This window comes from Hesperophylax consimilis, chromosome 22, assembly GCF_061612785.1.
Source record: "Hesperophylax consimilis isolate HC1 chromosome 22, BYU_Hcon_1.0, whole genome shotgun sequence".
Taxonomy (NCBI): Eukaryota; Metazoa; Arthropoda; class Insecta; order Trichoptera; family Limnephilidae; genus Hesperophylax; species Hesperophylax consimilis.
In genome coordinates this window covers 21,293,637-21,321,569 of record NC_142857.1, presented here as the reverse complement: position 1 = coordinate 21,321,569, position 27,933 = coordinate 21,293,637, and the positions used below count along the sequence as shown (strand labels likewise).

Below are 27,933 nucleotides of genomic sequence, written 5' to 3'. Positions count from 1 at the left end.
TGTCAGCAGGGACATAGAGACAACATTTATACACTCATAAGATACAATTTGAACGGTACATAATTACATAAATTGGTTACATTGCAGAAAAGTTTAAATAGCAGCATAAAAGCCTTATATAATAAGCAAGTAAAAATAAATGTATGAACAAATTAGTATTATCAACAAGTACATCAATAGTTTCATAAATAGAGGTAGGTAGTCAGGTATTACAAAATAATTGTTTTTCCATTTTCTAACAATATGAATTCCATTTCAGGGGCATCAGTATAAATCATTATTATCCAATAACCATTTCCTTAGATTATATAGTTTAAAGTACTATATAGTTTAAAGTTCTTTCACCATATTTATTAGTACATTTCGGAACTACCAGTCCTTCATTTTGAGTGAATCTTGTGTTATGTTTATGGCAAACTCTTTCCCTATACAATGAATCAGACAATATAACATGTTGACTTACAATATTATAAAACAATAATCCTCTGACAGGTAAAATATTCAGACACTTGTATATTAATTTAATGTTACTTCTGTGTTGACTGTCATATTTATGGATTAACAATTTTATAATGGAGTTTTGTAATGTTTGTATATAGCTTATATTAGTTTTACAAGAATGTCCCCAAGAAGTAATTCCATAACGTATAGTGGATTCAGCCAGAGATAAGTAGATTAACTTTAAAGTACTTATAGGCACGAAATATTTTATTTTATAAATCCTACCCACAATAGCTCGTAGACGTTTACAAACATTAGCAATGTGTATATCCCATTTCATGTAGCAGTCAATAGTAACACCCAAATATACATAACTTTTGACAAAATCAATGGTTTCACATGAACAGGGCTGTGCAACATTTTTATGTATGCAGTCAAATGTGTGTGTATATAATGAAGGAATTACATTACATCTGGCGTGTGGAGATCTGATGTGCATAATTTTAGTTTTTTTGGCGTTTATAAAGAGGCCTGCATCATGCGACCATTTCAGTAGGGCAATAAAATCATGTTGCATAAGGTTCATTGCAGTAACCAGATCTTCGTGCGATATTACGAGCGCCGTATCGTCTGCATATACAAAATGTTTAGCGAATGAAAACAATTTTCTCATAATTGAGACATAAATAATATAAAGGGTTGGCCCTAGAATTGACCCCTGTGCAACACCTGTTGAGATATATTTTCTTTTGCTAAATTTTTTAAGAATTTTTACTCTTATTTGTCGATCAGTTAGTAAATTTTTTAATAAAACCCGCAGCTTTCCTCTAATTCCTATTGCCTCCAGTGTTTCTAATAGTTTATTTGTATCAATGGTATCAAATGCCTTAGAGTTATCTGTGAATAAAACCAACACTTGTTTTTTTAGATTTAATTCATAATTTATGTGATTTGAAAATTCCTGAAGCAGCATTTCCGTACTTTTTTTCTTTTGAAATCCATATTGGTTGGGATCCAACAAAGAGAAAGATTCTAGATATTTATTAAGTTTTATGGAAATGTATTTTTCAAGTATTTTTTCTAGGGCTGGCAATATGCTTATTGGCCTATAATTTTGAATATCTGTATGTTTGCCCCCTTTGTAAATTGGCCTAATGATGCTACTTTTTAGTTCATCTGGTATTACTGCTTGCGATAAAATTAAATTGATAAAGTGTGTTATAACAGGCCCTAAAATATTAATATGTGTCTTAATGTCAAACATTCGAATGTTGTCAATCCCTGGTGACTTTGAATTGTTTAATTTGCTAACAATAATATTGATTTCTTGGCAGGTAGCTCTGGGTAGGTACATACTATGTTGCACTTCATTCGGCCTGACGGTCGATGCTAAATAATCACATTTATGTATCATAGAGCTAACACTATTTGTAAAATATTCAACAAACTTATCTGCTACGGTTTCTTCATTATTCGTATTTAACATATATTTCGAGATTATTTCGTCACAACTACTTTTGGACTTGCGTCCTAATAATTTATTTATTTCATCCCAAGTTTTTTTTGTATTTCCAAAATAATTTTTGAATTTATTGTTAAAAAAGGTAGACTTACATTTAATAATTTCTTTTGTCACCTTATTTCTGAAAGTTTTATATTCCAATTCAAAGAATTGATTGCTAGGAAAATTCTTCCACCTTCTGTACAATGAATCTTTTTTTTTAATGTTTTCTAAGATATTAGAAGTTATCCAAGGTTTTATTGACAGAGGTCTTTTTTTGGGTTTATAATTCATAACGATTTTACTCTGTTCATACAAATTCTTAAAGTTGTTTTTAATTTTACTATATAGTATATTGCAATCTTGTTCCTCAAGCAAGGAGTGCCACTTAAAATTATGAATGTTTTTGTCGATTTTGTTTTGCGATAAAAACGAAATTCTTTCCCCGTGTTCTGGGGCTTCTTTCCTTGCACTATATTTAATATTAACTGCAGTTAAAAAGTGATCTGCTATAGTAATATTATTACATACACATGAGGAAAGAGAATCGCTTTGTTTACATCCACTGTTAAATCGGACAAATATGTGGTCTAAACAAGTACGAGTAACTTTTCCTGCTAAAACTGCTTCTCTAGTTACGTCACAAATACATTTGATTAAATAATTATCCGACATTATATTTTCATATGCCATAATAATAGGGTTTTGACAATTTAACAAGTCTAGATTAATATCTCCTATAAGTAAAACATTTTCTTTGGGGCTTATAGTATGCAGAATGTCAGATATTTCATTAAGAAATTGTGGTTGGCTACAGTTGGGGGGGCGGTATATTGCTATGATGTTTAAAATACTCTTGTTTGGAAGTGTCATAGAGCCAAGCACACATTCAAAATGATTTGTTTCTATTGTTTTCTGTTGAAATGTGAATTCATTTCGAACATATAGCAATATACCTCCTCCAGATTTTTTAGTTCGGCAATAGTTGTAACAATTAAATCCAGGAATATTATACAGACAGACAAGATTCGGTGTTATAGCCGTTTCACATAACATTAACACATGAATATGCTTCCAACAAGTATTTAAGTAGACATTCAAAGTATCCCAGTATTTATAAATCGATCTAACATTCAACTGAACAATATTAATATTTTCCATATTGTAGTTGCTATGAAACTTTAGCCAATCACAGAAATTATGAGTATTTTCGTAATCTACCTCGTCATCTTCTTCAATGTAATTAGACGCCATAATCAATAGTTGCAAAGTCCTTGGCAAGGGCAGCCTTGTAGGCCGGGCAGGAGTCCTTGTCTCCAGTCGGATGTGCAGCGGGCTTCCCAAATCTTGTACAGGTGGCGCAGACAGGCTCGGCGGCGGCTTTTGGGCAGTTTATCCGGGCGTGACCTTCGCCTGCGCAGTGTCCACATCTTTGCTGGTCCTTGCAAAACTTGAAGGAATGTCCGATCATTTGGCACTTGGAGCACACTGTAAGTCCAATGAAGTCACGAACACGACACACATTCCAGTCCACAAAGACTTTCCCCTGCTCCACCAGCACGTGACGAATGTGGGCAGGAACCTCGAAGACCCGGTGGCAAGTTGATCCAGTTCGAGCGCCAGCAAGGTGACTTAGCTTGCAACTTTTTACTGCGAAATCTAGGCCTGCTTTGTCCTGGGCTCCTGCTAAGGCATTTTTTAGGAAGCACTCGTCCGTTAGGTCACGAGGAACGTTGAAGAAGATCACCCTTGGAAGCCGTTTTGTTGGTAATCGAGCGCTTAGAGTGTCCGAGTTTGCTAGACATGGGGTTTTCAGTATTTTATCCTGATCTTCTTGTGTTGCAGTATGGATTACAACGCCTTTGTTTCGGATACTCCTAATGCCCGTCACACGGATTCCAAGTTCTGATGGTCGTAGTGTATCTTTTAGTAGCTGTTTCGTATCGTCGCTATCTTTTGTAGAATCCAGCTTTGGGAAGATGCATACAGCAGGTTTGGGGGTCCCAACGTTAAGTCCTGAGCGGTTGATTGATGGTATCATCTTCTGTGGGCCATTTTTCACAATATCGGCAAATGATAGGCTTGCTTCCGTGGCATCGGCTACTCTACGCATCACTGGTCCTAGATCCGACTCCAACTGCAATATTTTTTCTAACCTGTGTTGGTTTTCTGCTTTTTCAATCGCGATCTCTCCCTTTGCCACTATTAATTTGGCATTGACTGTTGCCAGATCAGCTTTGAAGCCCTCTCGTTCCAATAACAGCTGTGAAACTGATCTGAATACAGCGGATACATATGCGCTTATCCGCAGTTGTTGGTCCTTTGAGACTCTTGACTGCTTTTCAGCAAGGACATCTTGGAGTGCTCTTAGACTTGCTTCAGTGTCGTTCAGTATCTGGACTGAGGACACTGGGATTTCACTCTCATTTTCAGACACGTCGGAATAGTCCGATGCTCCGTCAGATTCCTCATCTTCAACCACTGGAGAAATCATTCCCGAGGCCTTTTTTTGTGATGGGGACGTCATCTTGTCCAGCATTCTTTTTTTACGCCGATGGCAGCATTCATCAGGCATCGGTGGGATGGACATTTCAATGAGAACAAACACACAATCTTAGGTTGTTTTAAAACTTTCTATAAAAATGTTTAGAATCCGCTAGAATAGTATTATGTATTTTATTACTGTTTTATCAAATAAACTTTTTTGGCACTTAAATTTTCCATATAAATACTGTTTGCACACGAATTCGGAGGTTTTTTTTAGTTTTTTTGCAAGAGCAAAGTGTAAACACAAACTGTTGTCACTGCGATTGTGATTTAGTGAAAATATAAGCAACATAGAGTGAAAATGTCATCAGCATTTAGTGAAAATATCATCAACATTTAGTGAAAATATCATCAACATTTAGTGAAAAGTCCAAACATCAGTTCATCTTTCACAAGAGAACTGCAAAGACAATAATTGGTGTCAGAAAGCGATTAAGAAAGGGAGGAACAGAATTAATTTGATATTCATGGCCAATAACATTATCAAATTTGACCATCTTTTGGGATATTGTATTGTGTTGCACTATCTCCTCCCTCGTAAGCCAACGTTTCGGACAGCCTTGCAGGGTCCATCATCAGGAAATAATAAAGACATAGTAATTACGTGACTTATAATGATCTGCATACAGTTAACATAATTATTAGGTGTATTGTAAAGGCATTTTTCATACAAATTTAATTTTGGATTTGATCTCAAAATACCCAACCAAACCGAATGATCTTTTTTAATAAAAAGGAAGGGCAAATATACAGTACGGATGTGAGCTATTTTATTTATTTTTGTTTTAAATTATAAAATACAAGACGATGGTTCAATGCAACATTTGTTATAAGCTACGCGTTCGTAAATGGCGGTAAATTAATTATTTTATTAAAATACGCTTTTTGGAAGTTATGCTTTACAATATTAAGACGAATTATTTGTTTGCGCCCGTAAATACGCAATACGAATATGAATAAATAGTTTTGTCCGCAAAAAAACTCAATTCTTTCAAAAAAGACATACAAATACAATATTGAATCGGTGATTCAAATTGTATTTGGATTATGGATTCTTCCATGAATTATGGATTCCTAAAAAGGATCAGAAATAACTTGGATCTAAAGACAACGCGCCTCGTTTACAATTCTATTGTTACTCCTCATTTAAATTATTGTTCTAGTGTTGTTATTCTTATGTAACGAAGCCCAAAATAATAAAATACAAGTTATACAAAATAGGGAAATGAGGATGATTTTAAAATGCAACATTTTTACTAGAGTTAAAATTATGTTACAAAATTTAAATATGATGACAACCAAACAACATATAATATATAAAACGTTAACAATGATGTATAAGCTTCAAAATAATATGCTCCCAAATTATCTGCAAAGAAATATTATGTACATACCATGAAGATGTTCACAATTATCCTACGAGAAGACGCAGAGATTTTAGGCTTCCCAAAACTAAACTTTCATGCACACAAAACAGCGCGTTTTATAAAGGGCAAAAACTTTATAATAACCTACCAAATGTCATAAAGGAAGCCCTAAGCCTTAGCACTTTTCGTAGGACATGTGCTTTATATGTAAAAAACAATTTTTGATTGTTGAACATACACACCAATATTAATTTAGTCACCTATATATCTTATATATGTAATATAATTTTGTGTACATATTTATCTTTTTCTCTTAAAATGTAATTGTTATTTTTTTTTATTTTTTATATTTTCCTACTAGATGTATGAAAAGATGTATCTAAATAAAGATTCAAAAACAAACAAAAAATATAATTTGTCTTAGTATTTTAAAGCATAACTTGCAAAAAGTGTATTTTCATTATATGATTAAATTAACGCCATCTATGAACGCGTAGATAATAATGTACGCTATGTTTACCCATATCCAAAATGGTGCTTATGGCAGTTTGAAGTTTGACATCTTTTTAAATAATAAATTTTCCACGTGAACCCATGAGATCTTACGTGTAGAAATGTTGATGTTTTTCGAACCGTGTGATAATACAGTACTTATATGCACTTGGAAACCCATATCCAGACGTTGTCAAGGAGCACAAAGACACAATACGACCATCATTCCTCACTGCATATATACCATGACCGCCAGCTCACTAGGGGCCAACGACTAATTCAAGCATTCCAGATTACCTGTCATTCCATAGACATAATGATAAATTTATTCAAAGATTACAGGAACTATTACATATGTTCTAACCAGCCTCGTGTGCAAGGGTTTTGTCAATGTGCCGGTCGGAAACTGATTTCTTGCACAAGCAGGACGTAAGGCATTTGAGGACATCAATTAGACCAGGATATTTGAGGGCATTTTCGTGACAGGAGAGGAATTAGATGGAATGGTGATGGTGGGCACACATGGAACAGAAAAATTAGCGGGTTATTTAAAAATTATCACTACACAGACAGACTGATATACAGACTGATTATTCATACAGAACTCAACAAAAGTGATATCGAGCGCTTTACAATTTGAGAATTAACGAGATTGTATCATCATCTTTTGTATATTTAGAGAGGTACCTATGTTGTCTGGACACTCAGAGTACAAACAAAAACTAGTGAAACTACAAACAGTGAAAATATGGGGATGTCATAGTTCTACTGGCTCCGAGCAAATAGGACTCTTGTTCATATGTAACATAACTAGCATTGTTTTATTTTGGCATCTGAAGATCTAATTTATTAATATGAAAACAATTGAATCATGTCAAATGACAGGCAAATGTTTATTTTTGAAATGATGTTGTGGTACAATAATGAATTTAATGTAAACAATAAGGAGACGAACGAAAGAGGTTGTGAGGTCACAGCGTTTATTGAATCAGTGTAGTAGTGAGATGACTCCGAACCGATGCTAACGCAGTTGGTGGATGTAGTCGACGACAAATTCCCCAGGCCAAAGGTCGACACCAGATGTAAGCGGAAATGAACGGTGTGGAGTTGTCGATGGTGATGAAATCGATGGCTCGATACCGCGTTGATGGAGACTGAACTTGTAGATGGTGTTCAGCACTGGGGAAGACGTTGAATTTTCCTGGTGCTCCAGTGTGAATTAAGAGAGAGCCGAATGAATGATTGACCTAGTCGGCAGATGAAGCGAGTGCGGATGAGTTTGCTGCGTGGGAGATGCAGGCTGGCGAAGATGTTGCAGGGCCAAGGTGCTGTTGTAATTCTGCAGAGTCGGTGATAACTTGAAGCTTCTTGTTTATGGTCGTGTAACGCCGGGCGTAGTAGGTTCGTAGCCCATAGAGCAGTGAGGTAGGAGCGGGACAGTAGGAACTTATAAAACTTACTAAATTAGGTACCTCGACGTAACCGCTTTATATAAGGCAAATGCGTTCTAGATTATTCCGGCAGTAGCGAGGAGGTAGATGCGCTATACATTCGTTGTTTCACTAGTAGGTTCTAATGCGATGCGGGTTGCATGTATCAACGTTCAGTAGCTACCGCTACAGAGGCATGCCACGTGATATAGAAGTTATCTTTGTCACATTTGATATATAAAGTCCCTAGTGCACGTTGGCAAAACGCACAGACAACAAACACCTGCAAAGTCTATTTGGGAGATATATCTCCCAGCCTTGCACGGTCTCTACGGTAATTTTTTCAATGCAAACTGAAAGAGCGGTGTTCTCTTTTTCTAACACTGTTCAAATCATATATCTCACCGCAATACAAAATAAGATAGCACCACTTTTAAGAGACCATATCTCAGGCTAGGATGTATATCTCCCAAAAAGACTCTACAGCTTTTGTTGTCTGTGAAGAATATCTCCCAAAATTGCCCAAAGGGTTAAACTAGCATGTTATAACTGGAACGAAAGGAAGCTTTCGATCACTGTATTGGAAAGGTTAAACAAAAAATTCAAAAAGAGCGATAGATGCGACCCTCACCTGCAACGGATTCGAGGCAGCGCAGGAAGATCTCTGTATTTTTTTCGCAAGTGGCCTCGTTGAGGTAGAAGTAGGTCCTGGCCGACTGTACCTTGTATCGCCTGTCTGCAAAGGACTTATTCACCTGGTACTGCGGCAGAGCGGCTCCCTCCGCCTTGTCGCCCGCCGAAGACACTGATGAACTGCAAACAAACAACACATCAATATTATTTTAATGATAAACCAATGATTTTATGCATAGCATAAAGGATAACAAATTATGATTATAAGCAATAAATATAAGCCTGAAACACTCATACAAATTTAAAAAAGAAAAAAGAAATCCCGCCAACGGGAATTGAACCCGCGTCCTTCCAACTGCCGGTCAGCTGCTCTACCATTGCGTTACCTCCATACTAAGTATTGAATTATTTGGCGGGTTTAGAATAAACCAAGGTTTTTTTTTTTTTTTTCTTTCTTTATTAATAAAATATATTTGAATACAGTTTTTTACATGCTTTTCGACTACCACACTAGACATATGTCCGTATTATGGTAGTTTGGAATTTGTGCATAATTATATAAATGCAATACACATTAATAATTTATTATTTACCTATTTTTATTTAGTTATTTTATTTTTTCTTATAATTTATTATTCATACTATCCATGTTGTAATTGTTAGTATGGTTACCCTATGCTTGTGTCTGATAAGCCAGCACAGGTACCTTGTACTTTAGTTCAGAAGAATATTATTGTTGTCAACTTACTTACCAATGCTTCTTTTGTTGACATTTTTGTTTTTATTTTTCGTACATTTGTTACTAAAATTTTGTTTATTTTTGTCTACCGGTCACGAAACGACCGTGTCATAAACTTTTCTTTTTTAGGTTTAAATTTAATGTTATTATTATATTAAGCTTGCATATATGTATATAATAGATAATATAATAGAACTTCCTTCTTCTTCTGGCGTTAGTAAGATTAGATTGTTAATATTAATTTTAGTTGTAAGTTGCTAAATATGTAAATACTCGTATATTATGTCGTTAAGATAGTAGTTATAGGCCTTAGTCGTAAGTCACTAGATATAAGTCAGTAGTTCTAGTATTAACTATTTAAATTTGTACAGCGCCCTTGAGGTGATTTCTCACGAAAACGGCGCTATATAAATTAGCCAAATATTATTATTATTATTATACTTTTAAATGATATAATTGTAAAGCTGCACATCTTGATACAGGAATGCCCTAGTGAGATGTGCAGAGTACGTTTTTTATGTTAAAAACTGTTTTTTTGAATAAATAAATTTATTATTGAAAGGCCCAGTTGTGTCACAGAAATTTAAGAAACAAAGTCATCAAATGGCCGTTCTGTATTTTTTATTGTTTTAATGGTCTATATTAAATAAAGACCATTAAAACAATAAAAAACATCATGATTTTATAGGTAACTTTGGAAATTATTTACTGTAACGAATACGATGAAATATACAATAAAAAATTAAACGAATTGAAAACATAATTTTGATGGGCGTAAATTTCAATTACAAACGACCGATTTTCGTAGTACAATATTTCATTTAGTAAAGACAAACAACAAAATAACCTGACAATATTTGAAAATCTCCTACTATGGTATACCTACAGTCGTATATAAATTAAAATTTCAACCCCCAAAAACCGCCTTTTTTACGATGTTTTTTTTATTTCATTTTTCATTATATTCAAACGGTAGGAAGGTTACAATTAACTTATAAAAAATTCCAAAGTTGCCTCTCAAATCATGAAAATTGTTATTGTTTTATTATTTTAATGCCCTATATGTACTCGTATATCATAATTTAAAAAATGAATAAATAAAATAGCACATATAGCTTTTTGAATAAAAAAATAATTTTTGGTTTGGTTGGGTATTTTGGCCTCAATTCAAAATTTAAGTTTTGTATGAAAAAGGCCTCAAAAATCAAAATGTATAGCAATTATCTTGTACGAAAGTGAACTATTTTTTTTATTTATTTGTGTTTAAAATTGTAAAATATAGGATACTTCATGATGGAGACAACTTTAGCAATTATTTGTGAGTTAATGACAATTACTATAAAAAAATGGTCCAACAAAGTAAATGTGATTAAATATAAAATAAATGAAAATTAAATATCGTAAAAAAAATGTTTTTGTTCGAAATTTAAATGTATAAACGGCAAATTGGTGTACCAACGTAGTCGGTCGTTCGTAATTTAAATTTAAACCCGTCAAAATGCTTCTTCATACTTATATATTTCAACATATTTGCAAAGGGAGGTGGGAAAATAATATTTTTAAATAATTTTCATTATCTCACAAATAATTGCAAAAGTTGGTTCTAAAATCTCTAAATAGTATAAAATCAAGTCGCTATACGCGTCTGTCTGTTTGTGCGCTTAGTTCTTCTAAACGACAACAACGGATTTTTATAGGGTTTTCACTACCACTTAGAGAATTTCTTCCGGAAGGTTTATATATATAATACATGCATATTACATTTATAGAAAATAAAGAAAAGTCGATGTTTTGTAATCAATTATAATACGGAATTGTATACATATCTTAAAAAGGCCTATTTTCAGCCACACCACATCAATAATGCAATTTTTTTATAATATTAGCACTCTAGTAACCTAAAAGTCACGAGCTGCCACTGTCTGCGAGTGTAACACATTTTGGCCTTTGAAACAATCGATCATTTTAATCATCAAGTCTTTTTATAAGTCCAGGTATCAGGCTTATAAAAAACGTATAAGTTCAAAATATCCTATTTATGAAACCCTTTTCGGTTATGGTTTTATTTTACAGTGTGGCAAATTAAGTTCTTTGAAAAATGATCATAAATATTTAAAAGCCTGAACATCGCAAAATAAAATCAAATACCCCTTTTGGCGATGTTTTTTTCTTGCATACATTTTCAGCCGACAGGTATTAAGGCCCCGTAGTAAGCGTTCAAAGATTGTTTGAAAGGATATGCAAATAACAATGTTAGAGGGAGAGCGCTAATATTAAAAAACGATAACAATTAATCTAAAATGGTGAAGATATTTAATAAAACACGACTCATTTGAAATATAGCAAAAACCTCTCGACAAATGCTTTAGTTGCATTTAAAGATACACTGTGATTTTTCATACCTTTAACATATTAAATAACAGAACAAAACGTGTTTTTAATAATTTTCGGAGCTTACTTTGCAATTTTTTCTATCGAGGAAATTTTGTATAATTACCGTTTCGACATTACAAAATGTATTGATATTATCTATAAAAAAACATATATTTTTTGTGGAACTTAAAAACTTCCACAAAAAAAAGAGAAAATCGGTAGAAATGGGGAATGCGGGGGCTTAAGGCGATGCACTACGTAGTAATGCAAAATCATGTGTTTTTGGTTTGAAAATTTGGTCGCCAAGAAATGTTTCAGATGCTTTAATTAAATACTGCGAGTAGAATACATCTTGGCCTTTGAAGTAATGGATTATTTTTTAGATAAGTCTTTTTATAAGTCCAGAAAAAATAATGTATAAGGCCTCTGAAAACTGCTTTAAAGTTCAAAATCTCCTACTTACGAACCCATTTTCGGTTATGATTTTATGGTATAATGTGGCAAATTAAGTTATTTATAAAATGAACAATGAATGAACATCACCAAAATAAAATAAAAGACACTTTTTGGCCATGTTTTTTTCTTACATAAATCAAAACAGGCGGATAGTGTTAAGCGGGAATTTAAACCTTATCGCCATCTACGTAAGGGGTGTTATTGATAACGGCTCGATTTAAAATATTACACGACGTAGTGCATCGCCTTAAATTTTTTGAATAAAAGTTCGGACAAATATGAATAAGTACGTTTTTTTTGTAAATTGTTTTCATTATTAATTTTGGAAATATGTAAATTGTTTGTGTTTGATTTTTTTATATGTACCGCCCCATCCTATAATGCCGTATTGTATAATTGATTGACAGAAAGCAAAGTATGTGGTTAATATTGTGGTTTTGTAAGTAATTTTTCGTTTAAAATATCTCTATATATGTTAGTTTCCTTATTCTGTCGTTCAGAATATTTATATGTGGGGACCATTTTAAACGCTTGTCTATAGTTACGCCTAGGTAGGTACTTAAATATGTAATCATTTTTTAGAGCACCTCTTAGGTTTTGAGTCTGAAACTTACCGCACTACCAAAGAAAAAAGTCAACATCGGATGTCTATCCTTGACTAACGTTATATTAAGTAATTAATATTTTACGATTTTGGTCAACATCACGATTTATGTTGATTTACCAGTCACGGCACGGTATTTAAATATTAAATACGAGTTAGCTAGAAAATAGCACATTACTACGGATTGATAGATATTGAGATAGAGATTGAGGAGATAGAGAGTTTTTGTGGTTTGTGACACAACCACACAAGCGTTTTCGTCTGGCTTGTGTACTCAGCCAGGCCCCGCTACTTTTGCCGGCCGGAGGAATCCCGCCGGCCCACTGAGCAGGCGCTCGCGCCCCCAACTGCCTTTCTTAAGGCAAAGCTTTTTTAGCGCAAATACTCAAAACAACACAGATCCACGCTGGCCCCCACAAACCGCCCGCAAGCAAACGAGAAGTGCTCCCTTTTTAAGAGGAGGCACCGACTTCCACAAGTCAAGATGTTCCCGACGAGGATGCTCCCCGCTGACCACGAGGACTCCCCGGTCGTGGTACCGCCCGGAGCTCACCAAATTACGCATCGCACCAAGACCGGGACCGTGCGCCTTACGGTCCCCGCACCACAGCCCCGCTCCGAGGACCCAAGGACCCGGAGACCATCCACAACCACGGCTCCCACGACGCCCGACGCCACCGAGATGCCGGAGCCCGCAGCAGGCCCCTCTTGGGCAGCAGGACCCAGTTCTGCCCCCACGCGCCCCCCGATAGGCCCAGCGTCGGCCTACGTGGCGCCCCCGAGACCGCAGCAGCCGATGGAGACGGCTGCCCCCCAGGATGGAGGCTGGACGAGGCCGTCCAACCCCGTGAAGAGGCCCATGTCCCCACGGGGACCACAACCGCTCCAGTGTGGCAACCGTTTTGAAGAGTTGCCCGAGGTAAGCGAAGGCGCTGGCGCGCCGCGTATAAAGCGTGCCAATACTAATACATCTTTCTCTCCCGCAGGTACCGGCAGGAGAGACCGCGTTCCCCCGGTTGTGATGACCCTGGGGAACATGACACACGCGCAGATCACAGCTGCGGTGCAAGGACATCTGGGGGCTGGTAAGCTCTTCACTTTCAGATACAACAGGGGCGGCACGGCTAACATCTTCGTGCGCACGATGGAGGACCACCGCACCCTTACCAACGGGCTGCGAGCGGAGGCTCGCGGCTTCCACACGTTCACGGCCGAAGCGGAAAAGATGAAAAAGGCCGTCATCAAGGGCCTGCCGCTCGTCGAAGTGGAAGAAATAAAGGCAGATCTGGAATCACAAGGATTCCCAGCAGTGAAGGTGGTCAAGATGACCGCCTCAATTGAGTATCCCCTATACTTAGCGCACTTCAATAAGGAAGTCAACATGGGACAGCTGCGTGCGGCCGTCAAATATCTGTGCCACTGCCGCATTCGCCTCCAGAAGCACAGGAGCAACCATTTACAGCACGGCACCCAGTGCTACAGGTGCCAAGACTTCGGGCATGGGTCCCGAAACTGCTCGCACACAGCAAGGTGCGTAAAATGCTTACTGGAGCATTCTTCGGCAGAATGCCCCAAGAAGACGAGAGATGAGCCCGCCGCATGCTGCAACTGCTCAGGCCCGCATCCCGCCAACTACAGAGGCTGCCCCAAGCGGGTAGCGTACGTCGCCTCCATACAGCAGAGACCTGCCAGAAGGGCCCAACGCCCACCGGCAGAACAGAACCCGAGCAGGCCACCTCCTCAGCCGAGGACGGATGGACGCACATGGGCCAACGTAGCCGGAGGCACCGCCCCCGCCCAAGAGCAGCGCGAGACCGCGCCGCCCGCACAGCCCCGCCCCCAGCCCCGCCCGCAGCAGGAGCCCGTGCGCGCGTCCACCTCTTCAGACGACAACCTGGACTTGATGGCCCTGCTCCAAGGCCTCCTGAGGATGCGATCACAACTCGCCCGCTGCGCAACAAGAGCAGACAAGCTCGTCATCCTGATTGAGCTCCTAGACACCTTCGATGCCTAATACCGAGACGGTGAAAGTCCTCGTATGGAACGCATTTAGCGTGCGCAACAAGACAGACGAACTGCTCGCTTTGGCAAACGAATTACACACCGACATTATTCTCCTATCAGAATCTCACTTGAATCCAAGCGTACCGCTGAGAGTGCAAGGTTTCGAGATTTATCGTGACGACCGACAAGGAAGATCAGGCGGAGGAACCGCAATATTCGTTCGGCAATCTATGACGTCCACAAGAATCCCCACTCCGAAGTTGAAGTACGCCGAAGCCACGATTATCGAAGTCACCATAGAGGGTAGAGCGCACACCATCATCTCCGTATACTGCACCCAACGCAACCTAGTGAGAGAAGATCTCAATAAATTGCTCAATCTGGGACCGATTGTTGTGATGGGAGGCGACTTGAACGCCAAACACAACTATTGGAATAACTACAGAGGAAATGCGAACGGAAATACGCTCTTTACACACATGCAGACAAACACCTATTCGATAATGGCGCCCGACAGACCTACGTACTACTCGCAACTATCTAGATATCCGAGTACACTGGACATAGTACTCGAGAAAAATGTCAAGACAATATCTCCACTGCGCACACTAGACGAACTGTCTTCGGACCACCTGCCCGTGAGCTTTACTATAGGCGGCACAACTTCAAGGACCCCCAGAAAACAGCGCAATTACAAGGATGCGAACTGGGAAGGATTCAAAAAAGAAGTCAACGAACGAATTCATCTCACTTCGGGAACTCTGCGCTCGCCACAAGAAATCGACGCAGCTACAAGCACTCTCACAGAGATTCTTCAAACAGCACAAGATACACACATTCCTCTCAAAGAAATACACCCATACACGATCAAGCTTCCCGAGTACGTTCTATCGCTCATCAAGGAGAAAAATCGCCTGCGACGCATGTTTCACCGCACACGCGACGAATATTTCAAGACAGCGTACAACTGCATGCAGAGGGAAATCAAGACCGAAATCGCAGAACTCAAGCGCGAACTTTGGGACAAAAAAGTCGCATCACTCACGCCGAAGGATAATTCCCTATGGAAAATGGCAAGCGCGCTGCGACATAAAGACTTCACAATCCCCCCGCTACAGAAACTGAACGGCCCCGGGACGGCGCTTTCGCTACAAGAAAAAGCTGAAACACTCGCCGACGGGTTCGAGAGAGCCTACGCCGCTACAGACGGCCTTTCCGACCCGGCTACAGACCGGATCGTAGCTGACTCTCTACGAGACTTGAGGGAAGCGGAGCAGACAAACGCTGAAAATATTCACTTTGCTACGCCAAGCGAGATTGCTGTCACAATCAGGCGATTGAGAACAAACAAGGCGCCGGGAAGCGATCAAATTCACAACATTTTACTCAAACATCTCCCTCAAAAAGCCATCATCTACACAACAAAATTGTTCAATGCCTGCCTCATGACCGGGCATTTCCCCCAGATTTGGAAATCGGCGACCGTGCTGCCTTTCGCAAAGCCGAATAAAGATAGAACGCAGCCGACAAGTTACCGGCCGATTAGCCTATTATCTACGCTGAGCAAGGTATTTGAACAAATTATACTCAACAGGCTTGTACCACACCACGAAGACAACAAAACGTTGCCAGACGAGCAGTTCGGCTTCAGAAAGAGGCACTCCACGACCCATCAACTCACCAGAGTAGCGGAATACATCGCAAGAAAATTTAACGAACATCGCTTCACCGCCGCTGCGCTCATCGACCTAGAGAAGGCATTCGACACCGTATGGATAGACGGGCTTGTGCATAAACTGCACCGCACTAACACGCCCATATACCTAACGAGACTGATACAGGAATACCTAAAGAATAGATCGTTCAGAGTGTTCATAAGGAACGTGCTATCTTCAATGCGTGAGATTCCAAAAGGCGTGCCGCAAGGAAGTTTACTTGGACCATTTCTCTTCATCCTGTTCACATACGACATCCCCCGAGACGAGAGATGCAATCTGTCTATCTACGCAGATGACGTCAAACTATACGTTTCCTCGCTGAAAGCGAATATGGCCGCTATCTACCTACAGAGGGCGCTCGACGCGCTCGTAGAATACTACAAAAAATGGCGCCTGAAACTGAACGAGGCGAAAACTGAAGCCATCATGTTCACGAGAAAACGTGTAAACAGAACACCTGACTTTAACATCGAAATGGGAGGACACAGCATAGAATGGAAAGATGAAGTGACATATCTGGGCCTGACCATGGACTCCCGCCTCAACTGGAAATCTCACCAAGCGAAGATGCACACGCGCACGCGACAAGCGATCGGCATGATGAAGCCAATTTTCAATAGACGGAGTCCGCTACTTCCCAAAACCAAACTCCTCGTCTACTACTCGCTCATTCGTCCAGTACTCTCTTATGCGATTCCCGTATGGAGCAGCATCTCACACACAGACCACAAGAATCTACAGACACTTCAAAATCTCTGCATTAAAATCACATACAACACGAGACTCAGAACAAACTTGAAGAGATTACACGAACGAGAACAAATTCCAACTCTATACGAATTCACACACAGACTGACTGAACGCTTTTACAAATCACTCACACTTAGTAAAAATCAACTAATACGAGACATAGGACAATACAATGCTCCGAGCGACCTGACATTCAGATACACACATAGACTACCTAAACACATCCTCATGGACCATGACCACATATGGCACATACCAGAACTAGACGCGGACGAATAGCGAGCAGTAGGTATTTCCTAAACTCCCGACCTTCTTCCCAAATATATAATGTTTATATATCTATTTATATATTTATATAATATTTTATAATTTGTATGTATATGTATGTTTATTTTCTATCTTCCCATAAGTATATATTAACATAAAAACAGACACACACACACACACACATCTCAAAAATGCAGGACATCATATACCGATGTTACTGAAGGCCGCAAACGTTTCAAGTTGACGTTCGGCCGCTCCTTCCTGGGTAAGGTTTTCTGCGATTTTCCTTACTCCCAACGGCAAATGCGGAAGGACTCCAACAAAAGGGCGCAGCCGAAATTTCCTCCCCATTCCCAACACAACACAAACAGACACGTATGTAGTATATGGCCGCTGTAGGTCGCCGCTGGTGCTGATGCTGGATGATGATACATGCAATTTTAGTAGGGTTTTTAGGTAACAAATTTTTTCCCTACCGAGAAAATACAAGGCCTCTAAGTCTATAAAAGCCAGGTAATATTTAAATAAACCCATATGAGGTAAAAATTGTGAGGCGCATATGACGCCGTTCTATTTGTATAAAGAACATTAACTTTAAATTCAGTAAATTTAAATGATTCACCACTTCATGGAATATAAGAATCTAGAAAATGAAAAAAAAAAAAAAAGCACATTACTACGTCCTCAGCAATAGACAACAGACACACATGTGGGCCATTGATGTATCATATGTATTTAGATGAGACAAATAAATAAAAATAGGTTACACTTTTTTACATCCAATTAATTGACATCCAACTCTCTAACTAAAACAACCCAAGCTGGTACACGCGCACCGCTTATCGTGTTATATATAGTAGTGGAACACGTTTCCAATGCAAGTTGGCATCTAATTTTTAGCTGTGTGTATGATGTGGGCATAATTCTTTTAAAAATCACGAACGATGACCGAAGAGTCAGGGTTGCTAAAAAATTAATAAAAGGTAACTTATTTAGATTAGACTTATGCATGGCATGAAGAACACAACGCCATGTGGGCGTTGTTCGTGATGCAAAAGTCTGATCATTCTTTGCTTAAATTTCAAATATGGAAATTCGGTCTGTCATTACAAATTCTAAGTCGAATGGAATGGCAATATACGATGGCAGGCAGTGTAAGAGAGACAGAATACGCAATGCTGATTGGCTATCTCGATCTAATAGTCTAATCTACATGGAAGGCATTTATTTTTGAAGGTGTGTTTTTTTTTTTATATTAACTCCACACAGGAGGCCCTGAAGAAAATAATTTCCCTCAGGGCCTATGTCATCTTTGGGGATGCTGTGTAGAGGGTCTTTTTGTGGAGAGGAAGGAGTGAACATGGGTCTTGAAGAGTCCCATGTTGTAGGAGGGAGAAAACACAGAGGCCGGCAGTTCGTTCCACAGCCGAGCTGTTGAACTTAAGAACGAATCGTAGAAGCGACCCGTTCTCATGTGACAAATGTCAACTGTGTACAAATGCTGGGCGCGCGTTTGGCGTGTTTCCCGACTAAGCACCGGTGTCGAAGGGATCAATGGCGCTAGTTCCTCAGAGCATCTTCCATTGTAATGCCGATAGAACAAGGACAGCATACCTACCTGACGTCTGTGCTCTAAAGATTGCAGTCCGTTTGTTAAGATTGGGGAATCTATCAAACGGACCGCCCGTTTCTGCACAGAGTCAAGGGTTTTTTCAGGTATTTAGGGGCTCCGGACCAGAGATGGCTGCTAAATTCGACAGTAGGGCGCACTTGCGATTTGTACAGGGTCAGCAGTTGTGTACTATTAAAGTATCTGCGGGCCCTGTACAGTACGCCCAGCTTCTGAGAGGCCAACTTTACTCTGGCTTCGATGGAGCCCCCGTACCTGAGCTGGTCACTTATAGTTACACCAAGCATATCAATGGAAGGCCTGTTCGGAAGATTGCTTCCGTTGAAGGAGACTAGATTATCATTTGGATCCCTTTTAGACGTAATCAGACAGGATTGGGTCTTTGAAACATTAAATTCGACGAGATTATTTTTACCCCAGGAGGAAATACTCTCGAGATAACCGTCCATTCTCTGCTTCAAAGCCCTCCGAGCCGTTGGATTTTGTGTGCCCTTTGGGGGCTTGTCAAACAAAAAGCTATCATGAACTGTACTGTCATCCGCGTAACAATGAATCGGTGCACATGTCAAAAGGTCATTGATGTGCAGCAAAAACAAAGTCGGAGACAACCGATCCCTGTGGGACGCCAGCATTTATAGAGTGTGAGGATGAGGTGAAACCGTCAGCAACTGCCTGAATCGACCTATCCCTTAAAAAGTCAGCAATCCACGTACACAGGGTGTGTGTGTGTGTATTATAATCTATTCGGTGTTCTAACATTCGGGTATATGTATAGAATACCTCAATGTGTTCTGATGGTTTTAGCCACGCTTAATCCTTAGTATTCCGGGCACTGCTGTCACTATTTTCCTAATAACTTACTTGTTTTTGGCAAAATTTTGTTTTTTTAAATTATACCGTCTTACCAGGTAACGTGTTTATATATTTATAAAAAGATACATATTTATTCTACGTAATTTCGCCAGGATAGCTACTTGTATTCAACGAAAAAAAATCTCTCTAATGTCGTAAAAAAATATATTATATTTTTTTGATATTTTATATTTTCCAGCTAAATAATCGTTCTTTTCAATAATTAAAAATTATACTAGACTCTGATGTAAATAAAATCCTCCTGTAAAGTACTATTATGACATTGAAAAATTATGATATTTGACGAGGAATTCAACGACGTGATTTTTCACTGATAAAGTAAACAGATTTGCAATTGACGAAACGAGAAGCTAGACTATTATTAAGATACATTATTTCCTTGCCAATTTGTAAGGTAGGAGCATTTTTAACGTTTAAAATACCATAAAATCGATAAAATGTGGCGAAATACCAGCAAATCTACCAGCAAATCAGATGTCTTGGCTCACTTAAAAAGTTAAGCGCAAAAGTGGTTTTTATTTATTTTGTAAACACTTTTATAATAAAGAAAGTTAATGAGGGGAAACGGTCACAAATATTATTAGCCATAAAACAGTATTTATTGAAAGCTGTTTGACGCGAGTTCATAATTTTCTATTTAAGGCGATGCCATATGTAGTAATGCAAAATCATGTGTTTTTGGTTTGAAAATTTTGTCGCCTAGAAATGTTTCAGATGCTTTAATTAAATACTGCGAGTAGAATACATCTTGGCCTTTGAAATAATCGAGTATCTTTAAGATAAGTCTTTTTATAAGCCCAGAAAAAAATAATGTATAAGGCCTATGAAAACTGCTTTAAAGTTCAAAATCTCCTACTTACGAACCCATTTTCGGTTATGATTTTATTGTATAATGTGGAAAATTAATTTATTTATAAAATGATCGGAAAAAAATTAAATATTTATGCCTGAACATCCCCAAAATAAAATAAAAGGCACTTTTTGGTCATGTTTTTTTCTTGCATAAATCAAAACAGGCGGATGGTGTTAAGCCAGAATTTAAACCTTATCGCCATCTACGTAAGGGTTGTTATTGATAGCGGCTCAATTTAAAATATTACACGACGTAGTGCATCGCCTTAACGCCTCAGGCTTATTTGTTCGCTTTTGAGAACATCTGGTACAGTCTTGCCAAAATCATTGTCTCACTTACTATCGTGGTTAGAAATTATGATCTAAACGGTGGTCGAAAGAAAAATGCCACGCTTCATATTCAAATCTAGAAGTAAAACACAGAAGAATTAAAAAGTAAACCTATAGAGGTTTATAGCTTTGGTTTCATGGGAAATCAAAAGTGCAAACCGCAATTTGAGAAAAATTTATAAAATTTCGACAATTTTATCATTAATTATTGTTAAATTAAACGAAAAAAATAGGTGATTACAATGTTTTTTATAATAAAATCATCAGTAATTTTAGTTCAGTTTTTATATCAAACGAAAAACATAAGGTGAACCATTTTTATTACTTTTTATGTTTGCATTATGTACAAATATTAAAATTTTTAAAAAAAATTATGTGTTAACAATAAATTTTAAAAATGTATTTTATCACCCTTCAAAGGTGTTTTTAGTTGTTAGAATTCTTCCATTTATTTGGATTTTTTTCGACCTTCTGACACAATATGCCAGAGGCCTGAGGAGTTAAGAAATAAATTTACTCGGGTCCACATTATTCCAAACAATAAATTTTTTGAGCTTAAATTTTTAACAACGTAATTATTATCAGTTTAATTTTATTCAATTCATCCAAAGCACATTTTTTGGGGTTCATCATTGACGTCAGAAGCATGCCTATGGTATACATAAAGTACCTAACCGATTCGTAGTAATGATTAATTGAAAATAGTGATTTCTATTATGCAGAGAGCATTGCCATTGAAGTGTTTTATTTTCAATGTGTTCAGATCGCACGAGATGTTTAATTAAATTTTGCTCGAGTAATTGTAGAGCTTCTGCCTTAATCAAATCTGTATTCACCCAAGTTCAACAGGGTCGAACTTTTCAATTAACGAAGAATACATAAAATAATTTATTTTACAATAAAAACAAATAAATTTGCTATTGACCACTTTAATTTAATTTACACCCTACCGCTTTCGGAAGAACCCTTCCTTCATCATGAGAATATTAAAACTATTCTACCATACAAAATATTGACAGATTTGTATAATAAAAATTAGGTGTTCAATGGCGTAAAATCTTATATATATCCAAGTTTTCCTCGCTTAGTTCAAGAAACTTTTTAAACATTAAACCCGCGTTTTATACTGATAACTTGGGAAAATTACTTAAAAATACTAAAGATAGAGATTATAAATTAAGCCACTCAGACATTTACCTACTATGTTGCAATGCTTGTCCATCGTTCTACATAGGTAAGACAACTAGAAATATAAATATTAGAATCACGGAAAATTTATATTTAAATAACAATATTTTTTCAGAGTTTGCCGATCATCACATTTTCACAGGGGTTAAAATTCTTCACCGTAATAATAAAGGCGATATAATTAATTAATTTAGAAGTACTCGAAATCAGAAAATCCGTAAATAAACAGGATAATGAATAACCAAATTAATCCACCATAGTGATTTGTTTTTGGGGAATTATGCCGTATTGCACTACCTCCATCTTTGGCCAACGTTTCGGACAGCATTGCAGTGTCCGTCATCATGACAGATGGGTAGTCTGATGATTAAGCATCTGCATAAGATGATTACGCAGAAGGAGGTAGCGCAACACGGCATAATACCCCAAAAACAAATCATTTTAATACTTTTGGCCGTGAAAATCTCAAAATCATACCCAAATTAATCCATTGTTTAGTCCCATTCTACATATATTTCCAGTTAACCGCTCTGTTCTTCCTGGAAACCCCGTAATTACCCCTTCCACTTTGTTCACCTCTCCCTCAAATACCTTAAAATTCTTTTTAGTATCGTAGATTAGTTTTTAATATTCTCCTGATGACGGAAGGTTTCCTCCGAAACCGGTAGAGTGTAAATAAAATTAAAATGGTCAATAACAAATTTATGTGTTTTTATTGTAAATTATGACGAGCCACAAAGTTAATGCTGCTTACAAATGCATTTATTTAGAAGAGCTTTATACAAGGTTGTCCAATAAGAGGTGTTATTTTGAATAGCCCGCTATTTCGGTAGATGTTACTTTTGAAGCTGTCATTTTTGACATTTGACAAGTACAAACTACGCCATTAATAAAAATGGAACGATACACGCTTCAACAACGCATTGAAATTATTAAAATTCACTTGAGTGAATCAAATGCAAATCATCTTGAGTGATGAGGCCCATTTCCACCTCGGTGGCTTCGTCAACAAGTAAAATCGTCGCATCTGGGGCTCGAAAAACCCAAGAGTTATTGTTGAAAAGCCTCTTTATCCCCAACGTGTGACTATTTGGTGCGGTTTATGGTCCGGCGGAGTCATTGGACCTTACTTTTTCGAAAATGAGGCTGGACCAACAGTTGCGGTGAATGGATTGCGCTTTCGAGAGATGATTAATGATTTTCAATGGCCGGAATTCGATGATATTGATCTGGACAACGTTAACTTTCAACAAGACGGCGCTACGTGCCACAAAAGGAACGAAACCATTGATATTTTACGATTGAATATCAAAATAACACCTCTTATTGGAAAATCCTGTATATTATCAAGAACGTGAATTTTAGGTATTTAATAAAAAAGTGTAGTTAATTAAGCTAACGGGATATTCAACACAATATTAATAAACTTGGAGATAAGATGTTACAATATCTCACATTTTCGTCTAAAATTAGTTACGAAAAAATCCTATAAAGATAAAGGATGACTCAACTTCTTATGTAAATACATGTAGCTTTGAACGGAAACCAATGTCGTCACTCAGTACCTACTGATCCTAAGATTATATCAAGCGCCGTGTCTCTCTCACTTGCATTTTGTAATGACTAGAGCTGTTTCCAAAATTCTGCACACCTGACCTCCAAAACAAGGGGAAGCTCTCTGTCTACATTATATTTCGAAAAACTGTGCGTAAAGCACGGGCAACGCCGGGGAGATCAGTTAGTAATAATTAAAAAAAAAAATTATACGGACGCTTTGTAAATCGCACAAAAATTAAAAAAAATATTAAGCCACCAAAGAAACAAAAATTACAACATTTTTTGCCTAATTTTTAAAGTTTCGCGGTATGAACGTAGATCATAGTTTCGCAGGTGAAAATTAAGCGGAGAATAATTAGACTTTTGGTCACGAAACACGCCCTATTATGCATAAAAATGTAAGCACGCCAGTACTGTCTTGAAACACGCACGTGTTTATTACGATCATTCTCTTTCTAAACTCTAGTACTGCCTCATATTGAACACGGAAAAGGAAATACGCAGACCAGCCCTGTCAACAAACACCGGACTTATTTTCTAGATTCCAACTGATTTATTGATTCGTCTCGTATCTTAAGTTTGTGTTCCGTTACGAGAGCACTTGCGTTTCAAGGTCGTTTTGATTAAGATCTCCTTGCCAAACGAATAATCATTTTACAGACAATATGACACGGTGCACTGTACGGCCAAGTGTGCACTCAATACAATTTGTAGAGGTGTCATTGGTCACTGCCAAGATCAACCTTATTACTCTGTGATCACGCACGTCCAATGTGACCAAACTCTAATAGGACGTTGAGTTGACCACTTGACAATATTTACAGAAGAGAAAAACGCAAGGGAAATTATTAAACATACTTATTTCGGTTGTGTGGTAGATGGTCTGTGAGTGATCTGGTTCAATGAACTCGGATTCGTTTTGAATTTATGTGTCATTTTCAAAATTGGAACTGATTGTCGGTTGTGTCAAGAATTCAGGCAAGCGATACACAACATGTTTAAATATTTTAATAAAATTGTCATTTTCAAAATTGGAACAAATGATGTGTCAAGAATTCAAACAAACTATAAAGTATCTACATATAATAATATATTCAGAAAATAATTTTAATTCTATATTTAAAATGTGTCCGTAGCAACTACTAGAATATTCGAGAATGTTCGCCCATGCAAAACGGATCGTGTCTAGAACCCTCTAGCCTCGGCCCCGCGACTTCGTCGCCGGCCTGCATCTCCTCCGCATCTGCCGACCAGGTCAATTATACCTTCGACTATCCTGCTTCACACTGGAGTACCAGGAAGACTTAAAGTCTTCGCCAGTGCTGAACACATCCACAAGTCCGGACTCCACCAACGCGGTGTCGAGCCACCGACTTTATCACCTCGACCACTCCACTGCCGTCATCGCGGCATACAACTGGTGTCATCGTCATCGGTTGTTCATCGGTGTTCTCAAAACCTACATCTTTATTTGTCTCCTTACCATATCCTCAAAAGTCCATCCGCTCACGGGGCAACAAACTGGTGGGCAACTGCCGTTGCAAACTGGTTGGCAATCGAGCTTCTCTCACGGTGCAACTCAAGTTTACGATTTCACAAATTATCTATACTCGTTTAACCAGTATAGACTTCAGCTGTCATCTGTCACTGTCATATTTCATTTAAAAATGTTTTTAGAATCAACTGATGATGGAGCCGTTTTTTTTTCTTTTATAATCTAGAATCAGAAAGCCTATAGTCGCAAATACACAGGAATTTTTCAACCTCCTGAATAAATTTAATGCTCGGACATATCGTAATCTGACAGCTGACAAAACTGACAAATCTAAGAGCAACTGAAACACGCAGGCGATTTGCGAGTGACTGGTTGCGTCGCCGTTGAAAACCGGTTGCGTCGTGTGTGGACCGCCTTTGAAATTCACAGGATAGCAACTCGAGTTGCTAACTGGTTTTTCTTAGTTGCCCCGTGAGCGGATGGACTTACGATTAAATTTCTTATAGTGGGTTCAAACGTTTCCATTTTAGTTGATCAACTTTTATTGTTCGACAAGATTTCTAACTAAAAACAATATCAAATTTGTTGAAAGAAGGTTCGCACTGGTCAAAACGCACTGGTCACTGGGCAAAATGCTTTCACGTTTCGAGTTGAGCAACTAAAATTGAAACGTCTGAACTCGCTTTTTGGCAAGTAAAGCCGAATTTCGTGATTTTTCAAGGGTTTGCGATTTTTTCAATTTATAAGAAAGGGTTATTTACTAAATAAGTATTAAGGTCCCTGAGGCGTATGTATGGTAAAACCATTTTTTATATTATATAGATATAGAACCATCATTTGGTCTCCTTTTTCCTTCCTCGACCAAATGCTGACCCCATAAATAAAAAGCTCTTGCTATAAAACATCCGTTCCTGTAGTTTAATGTGAATATAAGTAATATAAACTTCACGACAGTAATAGAAATGCATTTAGCTCTGATCTGTCGGATCTGTGCAGCAGGAAAAGCTCGATTAACTGCAAGCCATAAAAAATGGGAAAGCTTTCTACGAGAAATCTAGAACAGCGGGGCTTAGAACAAAATGAAACAAAGCGAAATGACATCAGAAATAATGGCTCTCGTTTCGATCAAGCTGAAAGGTCTTTACTTTGCAGTAATACTACGTTTAACGATGCTTCTAGAAGTCTACACAGTTAATGTCTTGATTAACATCGGAGTATTGACGCATCGGAGAACGAAGGCTCGTTATATAGGGTGTCCGGGGGTAAAGTTCGCTAACTTCGGGAAGTATTTCTTGTAGAAGCAGTGGCGGCTCGTGATTTTTGGGTTTACTAAAATGCCAATATAAAAAATAGCATTATTGATGTTGTCGCCGAAAACATTTTTTTTTAAATTCAAACAAAAAAAAAACGATTTTTCGAAATAAAATACGTTATGGAGTAAAATATCAAAATTGTCGATTTTTTCAAACTCAAAAGTCACGAGCAGCCACTGGATCCTGCATGCTACCATTATACATATAAAAAAGATATATAACTTTTGCAAAAATCCATTTTTTTATTCCATTCAAAAATATTTTTCCGTGGAGGAATATTTATTTACCCATACAAACAATTCTAATTTTTTACCTAAAAACTACCTTAAATTGTTGAAATTTCGAAAAAAGTTATTTATCTTTTCTACTACTAAAATCATGTACCCCCCGAAGTAAGTGCACTTTGCCCCCGGACACCCTGTACATGGGGTGATAAGGGACGTACTTGACTTACTTTAACAAGTGATTCCTGACATTATTTGTAGTAAAAAATACGAAATAAATTTTTTTCTCCGGTAATTTTTTGATGCTTTTTTTTTACGAAAACATAGAAAGACAGCAGGAATTGGACAGCTAGGGTCGATGTGAGAGGTTGGGTAGTTTTCGGCTGAGTGATCAGTGTTGGCATGTGGAAGAATTTTTTAAAAATTGTTTTTGGTATATTTTTAATTTTGAAAAAAAAAATTATTACAAATTCACCGAACACCAAAACTTCTCAATCCAGATCGTGTCAAGAACCACTGGTTAAATAAAGGGTGTAAGTCCCTTAACACCCTTTATATGGTGAGGCGGGTTATGAGAAACTGTTATATGTTATTTCTTATTGTTTTCATTGTTTTTTTTTAAAGAAAGCCAACACTCACGGGGTACGAATAACCTGACAACATTTTAAAATCTCCTACTACCACAACAGTAAGCGGAAAATGTCGCTTGTGTTGTGATGGAGGAAGCCGGGGAATTGAACACACTACGCCTAGGTGGGACCCAAAAGCGATGCCAACTCATTCATCATCAGTGGATTAAGGACAACTATGCAGGGCGTGGTCTTGAGTGAGCTTGAGCCCAACGATCACTCGTGAGTGGCGCTTGGTGCTGGTAGGCTGCAGTCACCACCGTGTTGCCGGAGGCCATTAGCCGCATCCTGGCTCTAGTGACCCGGTATATTTCTATTATACATTTCATTTGTACAAAAAATGTTATTATTACTATTCATAATTTAAAAAAATGAGGTTGACATACCTAACTTCACGTTCTTCAGCCTCCTCCTGTGAGATGTCTTCCTCGGCGGAGTAATCAAGGATTGGCTTCACTCCGAACTGGCGCAGTCTGAAATACGTCGAACAACTATTAATTAATTTCCTAAATTAAAACGT

The 27,933-nt window shown here is 37.8% G+C and overlaps 1 protein-coding gene across 1 annotated transcript in view; it reads right to left on the bottom strand.

The window, feature by feature from the left end:
* slgA (proline dehydrogenase slgA) overlaps positions 1–27,933 on the bottom strand; it is a 109,395-nt gene that overhangs the window by 26,370 nt on the left and 55,092 nt on the right. Inside the window, exons 3-4 of the mRNA XM_089645179.1 lie at positions 27,800–27,886; positions 8,410–8,591 (exon numbers count right to left, since the gene is read on the bottom strand). Coding sequence (XP_089501305.1) covers positions 8,410–8,591; positions 27,800–27,886 — 269 coding nt within the window. The remainder of the gene's footprint in view (positions 1–8,409; positions 8,592–27,799; positions 27,887–27,933) is intronic.